The sequence below is a fragment of the Amphiprion ocellaris genome, chromosome 6 (genome assembly GCF_022539595.1).
Source record: "Amphiprion ocellaris isolate individual 3 ecotype Okinawa chromosome 6, ASM2253959v1, whole genome shotgun sequence".
Classification (NCBI taxonomy): Eukaryota; Metazoa; Chordata; class Actinopteri; family Pomacentridae; genus Amphiprion; species Amphiprion ocellaris.
In genome coordinates, this window is record NC_072771.1 from 27,876,959 (window position 1) to 27,892,739 (window position 15,781).

Sequence of the window (15,781 nt, forward strand, 5' to 3'; positions counted from 1 at the left end):
ACAGTATTCATTAGGTAAACCACTAAACCTGCTTCATGACTAAATCAGGCAGCTAATCCCCTGGAGCCAAAATTAGAGGCAGCACACGACAAGCATGTAATTGCCATCAGTCCTTTAAAAATAGAGTTGCGCTGTTGATAAAAACCATAATGTTATTACCTATATTAGTGTTATGCATACAAAGATATTTCTATACATGTGCTGACCTGTACAGTGAAATTGATGTAAACTAAGAAGCACCCATGTCTGTTCTTTGTTTGGATATCAACAGGACTCAGAAATTAGTGTTCTTGACACATTGATTACTACTGAGTAGCTAATGTTTCTTTCTTGTCGTATATTGATGCCACCACTCTCACACTTACCATATCTTCCTTTTGTCCCAATTCCTAGCTTTCTAATTATCCCTCTCTCTCATCTTCTGTAACTTTGGGTCTGTGCTGTCATTTTTTTCTCTCACTCTGTCCTTTGTGATCCCCTCATCCATCAGACTTTCTACACTCTTCCTGTCATTTCCTCTCTTCCTGAGACCTGTGTGCCATCCATTCCCCTTACTTCTTGACCTTCTCTTTTCTCCTAGTTGTATTATTTGTCTTTTCTCCCTAACTTTATTCCCACTTTCTTTCACCTGTCCCTGCACTTATTTTTTTGTCCTCTGCTACTTCCTCTCAACCCTTTTATTCTACCTCACTTTCTTTCTTCCATCTCTCTCCCCCTTCACCCTCTCTCATTTCCTTCACTTGTCTTTACTTGTTCACTCATGTTGCTTTTTCCATCCCACTCATCTTGCTTGCAGTTCTGGGCAATGTTCACCAAGCATATTGGCACAGGCTGGTGGTCGATGAGTTTTGCCATGATTACACACACGCACTCACAGACTTGTGTACGTGCGTGCACACACAGACCTGTTGGAGATGGTGGTTGATGAACAATGCCAGACTCTCAGCATCCATGCCCATCAGAGCTGCTCAAGAAACCTCATTAGGCCTCCTGGCCACAGCATGGCACTGGCTTCAATACTTGCCAGCCAGCCTTTTTCACTCTGGGAGGAATTTGAAGTCCTGGGGCTATACACTTTTCAACATCCACAATCATAAGTTGTGACTTAGAATCACTGATCAGACCCTTGGTTAACAGTTCAAGTCTTGGATTGAGATCACATTGGAAGCCTCTAAACCAAGGTAGATGGTGATGCACGCACCTCCCGCAGTGATGCAGATCTCACTGAGGTGTTTTATCAGCAGGAGGCATCTTGCTGTTGCCAGGCAACATATAATCAGCTGTCAGTCAGTTTTGGTCGCAAGATGCTCACGTTAACTATCGATAGCAACTACATTCAGGATTTCATAGATGGCAACAACAAACAAATGCACTTTAAAGCTGGTCTGTCAGGTCCATTTCTGAAGAAAATTCCCCTCTCTGTACCATTGATATTAATGTTTGTAGTTGCCTTGAAAGATTTCTGGCTGCCCAGATAGGATGGGGCTAGAAAAAGTGAGTCTGAATCATTTGGCTAAGAAAAGATTTACAAAATATATTAGTGTGTACCAACAACAATATATATCTCCATTGCTTTTGAGAACAAAGCTGTTGGAAGATGTCACAGAGGTGTCAAGGTAGCAGGAGTAGTTGATGTGACTCTCACATACTTGATATAACCTCCAGTTTAAGCAAAGTCTCCTTTCACTTCCCATTTGTGTATTTGAACATATGTGAGTGCACATGATGGTTTATATGTTGTATATACAGCTTTCTATGGTTCTAAATTTGCAACCTTTCCCTGAAGCTAGTGCTGTAAAACGTGTTTGTTTGTAGAAAAATAGGCAAGTGATGACTAAGCTTCAGACAGTCTAATATATTCAGGCCTTTAGCCTCATTGATATGCAGTGGAGCTGCCCCATCTGAGGTACTGTAAGTCTAAATATTTATCACATTATAGACAGACACAATCCTGTTGATACTTGTGGGTTGCAGCAGGTTACAGTGCTTGGCTGCTGTTGCTCAATATAACATCAGCCTAATGTCAATAATTTTTGCAATAGCACAGTGACAGCATTGAAGATTGGTAGCATTATGGGCCGATTAACTGTGCAGTGCATCACATTAGTGTCCTATCTCTCAGTGTGCACCTCCAGCGGGAAGGTCCAGGATATGACATCGAGCCAGCTGGTTGGCAGTTTGCTGCAGTGTGGGCTGGATTGACAGCTCAACTTTGGTTTTCTTACTCTCCATCTCTCTTGATCATCTCAGCCCCAACCCCACCACAACTGTTCCTCCCTCCCCCTCTTTCTGTCTTTCTCTTTTTCTCTCTCTTTTTTCTCTCTCTCTCTCTCTCTCTCACTCCCCCTCTGTGTGGTCTCCAGATTGCAGTAGCATACCATCAATCCTCTGCCTGTCAGGTTGTATTCAGCCTGCCTGCCACCGGCACTCTTAACCACCAAGTTACATAACGAAGAAAGAAAGAAAAAAGGACAAAAACAAGCAAGACGGTGAAGGATGAGAGAAGAGGTGAAGGGAAGAGAGGTAAAGGGAGGGCAAAGAAAGTCAAAGACAAGGAAGGTAAAGAACAGGCACATATGGGAAGAGAACAGACTTGATGCCGACGCTCATACTCCATGAAGAGGTTCACACATTCAGTGTATTTTAAGAGTCCTGAGCTGGTTGCCGTAGATCAACATGTGTCCTGTTAAACCCCAGTAATCTCCAAACTCCAAATAGCCACAGAGTTAAAAGCATTAGCATTTGCTGAATGGAAAAACTTGACTTAATTGCAAAGATTAAGCACACATTGTAATATTCCGCCTAAACCTATTAAATGTGCACAAGAACTCATGTCTTAAGTAATACGATGTCCATTTCAACAACAAAATCCCATTCCCACTTTATAATCAAGTTTGGAGAAACTCTAAATAAGTGTAGTTTCATACAAAGTAATTGACCGCAGCTATAAAAAATATATAACAATGTGCAGTGCTCTATGATATCTACGTCCTCTTTTTTAAAATGTCTTTCCCACAACATCTATATTGCTTAATAGTTCACATTGTTAACATGGAGCCCTAGTGTCATTTACTTGCTTTGCCTCGTCCTCTCCTGTTTTAACTTTGGTGCAATTACTGTCCTGTTCTATAGCAGATTAACTACTTCTGTATTTCCTACCTTTTAATGTGCTTCCAGTATTATATTATGTAATTTTATTTTGTGTAGAAATCCAGTACAGAGTGAGACTGGAGGTGGAAATTGTAGAAAGGGAAATGGTAAGGAGATTCAGGGAGAAGAAGGGAGACAAAGATGGAAGACACAATAAACAAAGTCTAGATGAAGGGAGGGAGGAAAAGCGCAGATGCTGCTACAGGCTGTACAACAGAATCACTTCCTAAGAGGGTTGTGTATTGATGAAAACCAGCAAGTTCAAAGTAGAGGTATGCTTTGGCCTTGAGATGCTAGGTCCAGGTTTAGTTTCACTCCTTGTTTTATTGCTTGTTGATGGTTTATCTGGAAAAGTGCCTTTAGAGACTCTTTTGTACACAACACGTCTGTGAATATTCAATGGTTCGATCTAAGCAGGAGCACAGGATGCTCGGTAGAGAATTGTGGGATTCCACGAGTGCTGACATCAGATTTCTCAGCTTGTTTAAGCTCTTTATACCACTCCTCCATTTCCAAAACATGATGTAAACCTCTGTGTTGTACTAGTGGTAAATTAGAGCTTTTTTGTTTTAAGTCTTAGAGAAAAGGCAGTTGGTTATGATGTACTTTCTACTACCTCACAGCTCAAAGAGGCTTTCTTTGTCTTTTGAATCCCTCAACAACAACAGGATCATCGTGGTTATAGAGGTGAGGCCAAATTTACTGTTTGGGTTCTGCATGTTTGCACACTGCCAACTGTATCTTTCTGTCACCGTGGACATAAATATGCAAACAAATATGAATGAGACTGTCTGTTCAGATAAAGGTAGACAGGATGAGGCAGGACGGTTTGGATTCATGCATCACGGTTGGAAAATGTGTTTGGTTATAGTCTAAATAGGATTTAGGAGTGCCATCTGTGTGGGTGTACTGCACTGTTATTGTATCTGCACTGCACACCCCAGTGTTTCACACTTTGAAAGAACCGCAGGATTACTTTGTTCACAGAGAATGTGGGTGTCGCAGAATATAAAGAATTCACATTGACAAACTTTTGCCTCTCTAATCTCACTGCAAAGAGCTGGAAACTTTTGGGGTCCGATACATTTCATCCCCATGGCCTTCATTAGAATTAGGCATGTGGGTGTAAGGATACTGCGCCATGGTGTGTGATTGATGGCAATTACAGTAGTGGTACTTTGCCTACACTGGGCCTGAGTTACACCTAAAAGTTGCTGTGCTTGGTTTCAGTTTGAGGCAAACAAAACTCATGAAATAAATCTTTCTTCTCCCAGCATAAAAATTATTAAGACAGGCCATAGCAAATGTTGTATAGGGTTGTTTAGGGTTTTAAGGAGCTCTTTTATGCAAACTTGGCCATTACAACATTGCTGTGTTCTTCACTGCCCAATAAAAGCTAAGGCTGCAGGAGAAGGCCCCCTTAAATCACTCTGATTTACCTAGGCCTGTGTGTGTGTGTGTGCACACGTGTGTGTTTGTGTGTATTTATAGGATAGTGTGTGAAAGAGAGACTCTCCAGAGTGTTTGCACACACACACTCAGGCCGTTCTGTCACTGGCAAAGAGGCAGCCTGCTTGCCGCAGAGCGTGTACTTGAGAAAGGACACCTGAGTTTGTAAATCAGTCCTGCTCTCTTTCTCTCTGGACAGCGTTGTCTGTTCTACGGTTGGTCTCATTTTTCTTTATCTTTGGTTTTAATCACCTCCTGACTAGTCTCTCATTCTTTTCCTCCTGTCCTTCCGCTCCTTTTCCTCTATTTGTTTACTTTCGTCATTGTGCTTGACCTTTCTCTTTCTCTCTGTCTGTCTGTCCTTCCTTTGCACTCACACAGGCACCTTCTAACTTTTACCACAGTTAAGTTTCGTTTGATTCATTTTTTTTTTTTTAAGCATCTGAGAAGTCCCTTTGATACAAAGCATATGCATCAACTCCTGTAATGTGCCTGGTAATTATTTCTTTCAAAGGTGCCTGCCAATTTGTGTCTTGCTGTTGTCACCTTACCCTCTGTTATTTTCTAAGGGTGTAAAAACACTACAGATTTTTTTTTTTCATGAGATTAGCAATTTAGCCCTAATTACGACATCCCACATAAACCCGCAGGACCAAAGCAGCTGTCTAACACTATGGCAATTTCTTCATGTTTTTTCACAGTGCCCCATGTAGAAAATTTGGCTGGGATGGAAATTTTCATTCCTCCTTATTAGATCAAGGAATCTGCAAGAAGTCTTGTACTGTTTATCCACCCATTAGAGCCCATTAGAAAGCAAAGATGCACTCCCAAAGCTCTTTAAGTGAGCTGTATAGACAACGACACTGTTTGATGTTTTGGCACAAAAAAATGAAAAATCACAGCTGGACATGAAAGTATACAGAGACTAAACTATTACAGTGCAGACTGCTTGGCTTCAGTTCAGTTTAAATATCTGAATCCAGTGTGTATGTCAGGTACTGCTTTCATGTTTCTGTATGCTGTAGGTGGGGTATTACAGGCGTTTGAGACGAGCCGCATGGACAGATTAAGATTGTATTAACAAATGTCTTTTTGTAGTCAACATTTTTCATGAGCCGTGACTCTTAGATGTCTGAATCCCAAAAACACCGCCAACAGATGTACATATTGACTATAATAGGTTTTTTTCTTTTTGTGCCAGGCAGAAATGGGGACATGCATATGTAAGGCATTAAAGGGAAAGCAGAAAAAAATCTGAACAAAGAAGAAAACGCTGTCTTTAAAGTCGTAAGAGAAAATGGTATGTATCCCAGACTTAAAGATCAGTATCAAGACCAAAAAGACAAAAAGGTTCAAAGAAAGGTTGACCCTGGTTACTGGTTCATTTTTTTCTTCCAAGGACCTTGTTTATTTATCATATTTACTTCACACTGTACTCCATACTGCCTCAGACTAATTTAGAACCCGGCGCAGTCACAGCTAAATCCTTGCAGAATCCTTTCATACTTTGAAATGCAAAAAAAAAAAAAAAAAAAAAAAAAAAGCTCAAAATAGCACCTCACAGTAAGATATTAAAAGTCTGATGGTGTTCAGGGACTGGAAGCTTTCACAAGCCATTGAACTGACAGAATTTTCCAACCATACAGTATAATTAGTACTACTTTCTTTTTACTGCATGAAAAGGACTACTCTACTAAATCTGTCTGTCCAAATACTCATTAAAGGTGTGTACCATGTACAAAATGGTTGGATTTTTTGTAACTCTAATGACCCAAGATGTACTTTTAGTGAAGCTGAAACTATAATTTGTCCTTTAAAACCCAATATTATAGTTCATATTACAGAAATCACCAGTATAACTCTGGTTCATTTGTGTAAAGGTCAGCGTACATCCCAAACACAATAAAAGCTCTCCAAAAGTATTTAAGCACACACTCTGGCCATTTTGCATCACTCCATGCTGTAAATTGACACCTGTAGCACACACTGGACAGATAAAGTGGTCAGATTATGGTAGCCAGTGTGCGAGGTGCAGCTTTACTGGAACGTTGATGCATGTCAGCAGTGGTAGAAAGAGGACGGTGAAAGTGACCTGAGTGCTGGCGGCACTTTTCAATGTGTCAAAGAGTCAGTGGTGTGTGAGCTCTCATAGAAAACTAGACAGATGTGTGTTGACCTTTGCATCACTACATGTAAGTAAGATTATAGTACAGAAAGATTTAATGTTAGGTTGTATTGATTATTACTCTGAAATCAGCCATAAGGTGCCCTAACCCCTCATTTCAGTCTTTATTTTATCTCGCTTTTGAATCTGTGGCCAGCTATATATCAAAGCCAACATTTCTCTGCCCAATAAGCATAATTTGTAACACACACCATCACCCTTTATTTGTTTTTTTGTGATCTACCCACTTTTGCTCCTCTTTGCTTCCCTTCGTTAATTTGATTTCAGGCTGACAGTATAAGCTCATGAATAGAGACCGTTTCATTGAATTAGCATTGCCATTGTTATACTGTATTTATTCAGTTAGCTGTGTTCTGGCTAATTACAGTCCTACCTCTCGTACCAAATTTCTGTCGACAGGCTCAACACAGTAATTAAATTTCTTTTAGTAGTAATTTGCATGCGTGGATATATGATGAAAGCACATGTAGCACACACGCACACAGTCCAAGTGTGTACAATTACACACACACGCTCATACATATGCACACCGCACACAGGAAAAACACACACAAGTCATTGTGCTGGCAAATGTCAGCTCGGCTTACTTTCCCATGAGGTTCAGTGTCGGATGAGATTGTGTTTCTTTCGTGAACACTGCACACTTGGTCCCAGTGTGGTTTTTGGTTTTGTGTGTGTCTGTGTGTGAAAGGGAGAGTTAGAGAGAGAAGGGGGGCAGCGATGAGATATGTTGCATAAGGAGGTGCAGTGGAGTGTGAAAGAGAACAGGTGGCTCCTGTTTCTGCCATTGAGCTTTATGCGCCATCCTCCCCATTGTGTGTGTGTGTGTGTGCATGTGTGTGTGTGTGTGTGCATGTGTGTGTGTGTGTGTGTGTCTGTGTGTGTGTGTGTGATAGAGAGAGTGAGATGCTTTCTGGTTTGTGAGTGGCGATTTGAGCATACTTTCTGTGCATATCTCCATACATGCACATGTTACCTTGTCGTGTTTCTCTTTTAATATGTGTGTGTGCGTGTCTGCATTTGTGTGTCTGTTCTTTAGTGAGCAAGGTTCCGGTTGGTTTAGAAACAATTAGATGAAGCTACAGGAGCCCAAAGAGATCGTTCTCCAAATGTCACCCAATTAACAATCTACAGTGAGCACACAACAGCTCTCTCCCTCTCTCATGTTCCCCATCTCTCTATTTATCTCTGTCTGTCTGTGTTTTCCTCTGTCTCGCTTATTTTCTCTCGAGATGTTCATTGAATAATTTTTGAAAAATGGCAGGCTCACATCACACACTCGCTGACAGACTGAGAGCAGAGTAAATTAGAAAAGCTTTTTTAACATCTGTCTCTTTTTTTCTCGTCTCTCCCTCAGACCAATCATCCAGGCCGGTGGTCAGGACTAGGCAACAGCAGCAGCCTGGCTCCAAGGGACCGAAGGGTAGTGCGGGGTTTGGGGCCAGCACTAGGAGGGGACCTCTCTAACCAGCACCTCCCCCACCACCACCTGCATGGTCGGCCCACTGCTTCTGAGCGACACGCTGCCAGGGAGGAGCGCCACTGCCAGGGGGTCTTGGCACAATCCACAGTCCGTAACCCTTCTCTAGGCTCCTCTAACCTGTCCTCTGCCACTTCTGCGTCATCAGCCCAAGGCTCCTCCACTACATCTGCCCAGCTTCAAGTTTCACACCCGGGCCTTAGTCCAAATCAATATCCAGGCTCCGTTGTGGTGGCTGCTAATCACACTCCAGTTCCATCTCTGTCCTCCAAGCAGCCAGAAGGGGTGTCTTCCTCGTCTGAGTCCTTAACTCCAGGAGGAGGTGCAGCGAGTCAGTCAGGTGGGGTAAGGAGAGGAGGAGGAGATCACCATCCCCAGAGTCATATCCCTCGTGCAGTTGGGGCCAGCGCTTCTTCAAGCCTCCACAGCGTCGCGAGCAGAGGAAGCCCCTCTCCGAGCATCTCATCGTCCGACCAGGCCTCCCCTCCACCTCCTACTCCGTCCTCAGCCTCCTCTTCTTCCTCCTCATCCTCCACATTTACCGGCCGTTTAGGACAACCACCTCGAGGCCCTCTCTCTCTGCATAGCTACAGTCGTAAAAACGTCTTCCTCCAACATTCCCTACATACTGCCGAACTGCAAGCTCTGACGCAGAGAGACAGTTGAGGGCAAACAAACATTCACACCATTCCAACCACTAGCAGCCCTTTCATCAACTCTAGTGACAACATGCGTGGCTTTAAAGAAAAAGTGCTGCTCCTTCTGTAAAAGTTGCTCATGTTTCGCTGCCCGCGCCCTCCAAATCATCAACTACATGCGCTTACAATCACACTTGCTTCTCTTTGCAATCCAGGCCAGCCTTTTGGTGACATTTTGTTCATAGAGTTGCTCACTTAAACACACGCTCATATGCTAGCGCGCGCACATGCACATATCAGGCTGCCAGTGTGAAAAAAGGCACTCACCCGTCTATCAGAACTCCCACGTTGTGTCATGCTGACAGTTTAGATGTGCTTACGCCCACAGATGCACAAAGTGCACCCAGACTCACAACCTCATATCCATGTACATACACAAAAGCAGGCAGGCACATTTAAAGACACTCTGACACAAAGACGCCATCTGTGATAACTCTCCGCTTCAACATCTGCACAAATAACAGGGTGTTGTAACTTAATGAAGAGATGAGGTGTGTGCATTGTTACAGATTACTTTTATACCCATTTATTTGACCATTTTTGCCAGTGAAAACCATTTGCTGCTTAAGGAACTGGCCATAATTTACGCTTGTAAGGATATAGTTGCTCTCACATTGCCAAATCCTACATCGGATCAAATCCTCCTTCCTTGATGATCCACTAACAGAGGTCCAGATGAGGAAGAATTTAGATAAACATCCACAGCTACTATCCTTTTACTGCATGCTTTTTAAAATTTAGGAAAAACATACAGCTGAACATTTTGTACTGCAACAAAACTGGGGTTCGGGTGACTTTTAAAGTCTTTTCATAATAATGTCTCAACTTTCATCTCAGTGTTACAGGAAGGGAACCCAACATGTTCAGATAATCGCCAAGATATTATCCTGTTTGTATGGTGTTTTGACTTAATAGTAGACCACTGTTCTTTGTAGAAATACGATGTTGCAATATTACCCTCATCATATAAAAGAATTCATGTCTACCTGCAATGTTAGAATAGTACAGTGCAGTTGAAATGAAGAGTTTCATTCTAAAATGGGATATTTGACACATATATACGCTGACAGAATCAAAACATTTCAGAAAGTGAGTTTGAACCGAGCAACATTTTCAGTTTGGCAAACTTAGAATGATGTTTTTGCCCGAAATGGGGAAAAAATTATCACATTTTGGAACGAATCCTTTTGAATCTTTGTTAGGGCTGAGTGTTGATCTGGGATATCTACTGGTGCTTTGCTAAATGGCAGTGTCGATATCCATTTTTAGGTTTCAAAAAGAAACATTTCTGAAATAATGGCATTGCAGTTGACAGACATGTTTTCTGTTACAAGTTTACTGAAGCAGTCAATTCAGTAGAGTCTGATTCAGTTTAGAAAAGCTAATGATAGAAAAAGTTTTGCACAGACAGTTGTTTATCAAGGAAACAGAAAAATATCATTTTATAAACCATCCTATAGGTAAAAAAGTTTTTCCACTGATACCCAGTCCTTATATGCTAGCTTTCTTTTATCTTCCTGGTCTCAGATGTTGGTTACATTTTTTAAAACTGATCTAACGAGATGTCTGTCGGTATAATAAGGCTAGCAATTACGTTGGTTTGGACACTGGCAGATACCTTTTGAGTGAAATTTACATTAAGTGTAACTGCCATGACCCGCCGAGTCTTACATTATTCACACTTTTGGTACAAAACGTGTCACAATTTAATAAGTCAGAAAACCCACCTCTTTTACAACTGGGCTGCATAACAACTTGTTCAATCTGCCACTGCTGAATAAATTTGCTCTGTTGAACTGACAAGACTATTGAACAATCCCATCTTTCCCCACAGGCTTTAGGGTAAACAAATATTACATTGTCTGCCGGGAGGTGGGAGTCTGCCCTGCTGCTGAATACAGGCGAGTAGTTCACAGTTCCCAGTGTCTACAGGCCATGTTAGATTTTGAAAAAGTTGTTGACCTTGCCTGTCCCTAAATGGCACCTGGCTCCAAGGCGCTTGTGTAAACCATGTGTGTGTTGTAATGCACACCTCATGAGGCAAAGACCTGGCAGAGGTGAAGAAAAGCCTGGAGGAAGGCGGCTCTGTTCCCAAGCTGGTGTCTGCTTTGCTTCGACACCGCTCCCTCTCTTTTAGTTTCCCCCTTTTCATCCATCGTCTCCTCCGTCTCTGTTTGTCTCCACCCATTTTTCTTATTTTTTTCATGTATACACTCTACTTACTCTCCCTCTGCAGTACATTTGCCTCCCTGTGTCCCCCAGCATCATTCTCCACAGCATGCAAACTGTAGCTGCTTTTGTTCCTCTCCTCTTTTTTTCACCCGCTATCTTCCTTTTGCGCCTCCTCCTTCCCTCCTCTATCATCTCCCAGGTCTCTCCTTGCTCTCTATCTCTCTCCTCTGCCTAGCCTACTTACCCAGAGCTTTTATTGTCATTCAGTGTATATGTTACAGACTCTGTTGCAGTGGCTCTCAGTTCTGGCCATTGGGACCTGCAGTGCTGCTGATTTTCATTCCAGCTTTCTAATCAGGGAGTAATTTTACACCTGGTAAATGCAATTAACTACCTAGTAGGATAGACGGGCAGCAGTAATGTGGGTCCCGAGGACTTGGACTGAAAGCTGCAGCTGTACTGTGCAGTAAACATTCCCTGCTTGGTTTGTCTACAGGTGGAGGGCAGCAATGCTTTGTTGCTGCTAACCTCTTAAGAAATGCTGTTTGCATCCCTCATCGATGCATGCATCATAGTGTAGTTGACACGGTGTGAAATGCTGTATGAGGCTATTTAACCCTGTTTGCATTGCCCACTCAGATTTTGTTTTTTTCACCATGCTTGATACCGCTGTACTCATTTCAGCCGTGTCCGAATTGGGAAGCATTACCGCAGAGGCAGGCTGTTGGTTTTGTTACATGTCATGACAGGAAGAGGCCACGTCTGAGCTGGCAGTTCAAAATGTGGCATACAAGTCTTGTACAAAGACATTTTTAACTTCAAAATTGAAAACTGATAGAGACTTTCACTGCTGGGAAACAAGGCACACCTCATAAACCTCAATTCTTCATTTTTTCTGAACAGCATGTTGCGCTTTTAAGACACTACATTCCACTTGTTGGGAGGTTATTTATTGTTTTTTGCCTTATTTATATTTATTGTCACAGGAACAGTTTCCTGAAAAGCGTCTTGGCACTAATGAATAAAGATAATAGTCGTGGTAATAATCATGATGGAGATAACAATAATAGTAATCATGTTATTGTTATGATTTTATTGAATCACAGATTGTATGCTGTCGTAGCTCTTTAAGGTTATTTGTGTATTTCTTTTTCTTTCCTTTCGAATTGCTGTAATAATTAAAATATATAATTGTACATAAATTATTGATTCATTGATATTAATATTGGTTCATGGACAGTTTGAGTTCACATAAATGGCGATTAAATTAGGGTTCACATATGTTGGTAGTTGCCACAAAGGAGTTTAAAACACAACAAGATTGTTTTCATTGACGTGTCAAGTGCAGTCAGAGGTCTGAGCTATTACCAAAGAGTTTCAGGCTACAGTTACACATCAGAAAATAAATTTGACAAAAGTAATAGATGCCATGTTAAATTTTACTTGCTAAAGCCTGTTCACTCGTTCATAGATGTGTTTGATTGGTGATTCATCGGTTTCCTTTCTTTGAAATCCCTCCTTTGCGCTCTGGCTGTTCTTGCTTGAGATGACTTTGAAAGACATGACTTTGCAAACTTCTGTGTCTGAAAAGTGGATGATGATAATCTTTTAAAGCTGCTTTTTGCTGTTCAGGTTGACATCTACGTCTAAGTATATAAAGCTATTGGGTACACTCATACTGTGAAGCCAGTTAGCCTATGAATTCATTCAACCTAATCCACCCACACAAATTTGGAGGAACAAAAAGAACTCTGTCTTCATAGAGTTGTTTTCCAATTTGCGTGGGCCTTCTAATTTTATCTCTTTGACAACAACTTTTTTGAATGGGCTAATCTATGGTTGAATATCCTTGCAGTGTATGTTTACCCAAAGTATTTCTCTTTAGTCTTTGTCCAGCACAGTTTTTGTCACTGTCATAATTGTTTGTTCACATGAGCAATGTTTTATCAAAAGATTTTTTGTCCACTGTGTCCTTATTGCTAATATTTAATACAATTAAAATTGATGAAAACATTCAGTTGAGACTGTGAATTTTTCTTTTTTTTTTGTCATTATGTGGATTTTCATTCTAAAATGAGGCGTATCGGTGACCACTGTTCCCTCTAAGCTGCGCGCGTGCGCAATTGCGCACTGCTGACACGGTCTCCGCACACAGAAATCTGCGCTGCGCACAAAAAAAAAAAAAAAAATCCAACCTATATTGTAAACAAAATAAACACGTAACAATTCATTCTGTGCTATTTTTCAATGTGAGTCAGTGAGTGACCGGTGCTATGGCGAGGCTAAGCTAGTGGGGGCGTTGATGTAGACAGCGTGAAAACGGAAACAAGAAGTATGCCAGCTCACTGTGCTGCATACAATTACACACTGCGTAGTACGATTGAGACAAGGAAACTTGGAATGACTTTTCATAGGTAAGAATAGTTTTTGGCTCTTTTTTCATTATGAAATCTTGTTGAGAGCTTCCAGTCTATGAGAGCTAACTAGTTAGCCACTAGCAAAACGCTAAGGTGAGCTAGCAGCTTGACAACCAAATACCAGACGATTAATAGTAGCTGTAGTATAGTTGTACAAGCAGTAGTAGTAATACTAAATGTACAAGCAGCAGTAGTAGTATAAACAGCTGTTAGAGTCGTAGAAGTAGTATCAGCATTTGTAATAGTATTACAAGTTGTAGTAGCAGTGCCAGTATCAGCAGCAGTAGTGAGTGTACTACCACTAGTACTAGTAGTAGTCACATTGCTATTACTACCACCAATACTACCAATAGTAGTTATAAAGCCTAACTCATGTATATCCAGATTACATCTATGTTCTTCCTCCAAACCCATTTTATGATTGGGATTATAGGCAGTTCTTTAGGACTGCTCTCAAATAATTGAAATGTTACTAAACAAAGTTATACTTATCAAATTAAATAGCTCTGGTCTCCAGTATATTGGCGAATTCGGTTCTTTGTACTTAATTTATTAGCATGATTTCTTTTTAATATGTTGTGTACAGACTTAATTACTTCTCTGTCTACTTTTCTTACTCCATGTAGGTTTCCCAGAGACTATGGGTTGAGGAGGAATTGGAAGTTTGTCGGCTTAGACCTGGTGTCATTCCATCAGTGTTTAACTTCCCGGCTCATCTTGGAAGAGTACGTGCCAGAAAGACCACGACCAAGCAGCCTTGAGATCTTAGGCAGCGTCTCCCTGAGGTGGGTGTCGACGGTGTTCACGGTCAGGTCTGTGGTAATCCCGTAAAAAAACAAAACAGAAAAAAATCTAGATTATAAATCAACATGTAACCAAAGTACTCTGTGTATAATGCCATAGTATAGGATGTAGTTCAGAAAATGTCAAAGTATAGTATACTTTACTCAAGAATAACATAATATGGCCTGTAGTTCATAGTACAGCATGTTGGCAAGAAAAAAAAAAACAAAACATAGATTATTATGTGGTTCAAAAAGCGCAAAATGATAGAATGTTGCCTAAAATTGTCATGTATGATATGTGGTTCAAAAAATGTCATAGTGCAGTATATTGACAAAATAGTATGTAATTCAAGAAAACATCAGAGTATAATATGTCATCTAAAAAATGCCATAGAATAATAATTTCATTGCACAAGTAAAAGTATAGTAACTTTTAAAACTGTTCGAATTCTTATATGTTGCTACAAAAAAAACAAAAAAAACAAAAACAAAAAAAAGGTCACAGTAATATATCAATTAAAAAAGCCTATAGTATAGTGTGTCGCCCAACAAACATCATAGTATAGCATGTCGCTCTAAAAACGTCACAGTATAGCCTTTAGTCCATAGCTGTCAGTAGGTGAGGAGCAACACAAAAACAGTCCAAACGCTGGTTTCCAGAGGGTTAGACGAGAATTTATTTGAAAGAGTAAGTTTACAACAACACAACATGTGAGGGGGTTAAAAACAAATGGGTGTTAGTAAAATAAAAATAAATAAACAAAACTAAAGGTGAACTTCATGTTGACATTGATGGGCATTCCAACCAGGAACAAAGTAAAAGATAATCAATACGAAAAAAAACTCTTCCTGTTCACCTCTTAAAATCCAAAAACACACCGCAGTAGCAGCCTAAACTAAAATTACCAATGGGTTCCCTGTTTTCCTTTGTGAACAATTCAAAGGTCCCTCTCTATCTCCCCACACATCCACCAACCACTGGAACACATCTCCAAAGTTCTGCCGGGCCAGCTCAGCTTCCCCTCAGAAGAAGTGCTGCCACCTGCCAGATGAAGGAGCCTTTTGAGAGGCAGCTGGCATCGTGATTGGACTGTACTTTGGTCTGTTTCAATCCAGCTTCAGCTCCAGAGACGGCAGGCGGGACGAGTCAACGGAGGCCGGATGGACGAAGGCATGCAGCTGAGTACAATCCAGAAAACAACAGAGGAGGAGTGCAGCAGCCCAGGGCCAGAACAAACAGAGTAGCATCATATGTCTCTTAGAAAACATCATAGTATAGCCTTTGGTATGAAAAAACACCATCATATACATCGTATATTGTACAAATAACAAGTCAAAGGAAAGAGACATACATTGTAGAATTGTAATAATCGTGGGCTGACTGATTTACTGATTATCAGTATTTTATTTTTTACTGATTTACGGTAATAAATACATTTAAAAAT

General features: G+C 40.9%; 1 protein-coding gene across 4 annotated transcripts in view; it reads left to right on the forward strand.

Moving 5' to 3' along the window:
- Positions 1–13,151, forward strand: part of ccser1 (coiled-coil serine-rich protein 1) — a 119,350-nt gene extending 106,199 nt beyond the window's left edge. The window contains exon 12 of one of the 4 annotated variants that reach the window (XM_035950726.2): positions 8,142–8,390. In XM_035950726.2, coding sequence (XP_035806619.1) covers positions 8,142–8,251 — 110 coding nt within the window. In that variant the 3' untranslated portion in view covers positions 8,252–8,390. Of the gene's footprint in view, positions 1–8,141 lie in introns of all 4 variants that reach the window. The other 3 variants (XM_035950727.2, XM_023275764.3, XM_035950728.2) reach the window with 3 other exon arrangements.
- The last annotated feature ends 2,630 nt before the right edge of the window (positions 13,152–15,781 follow it).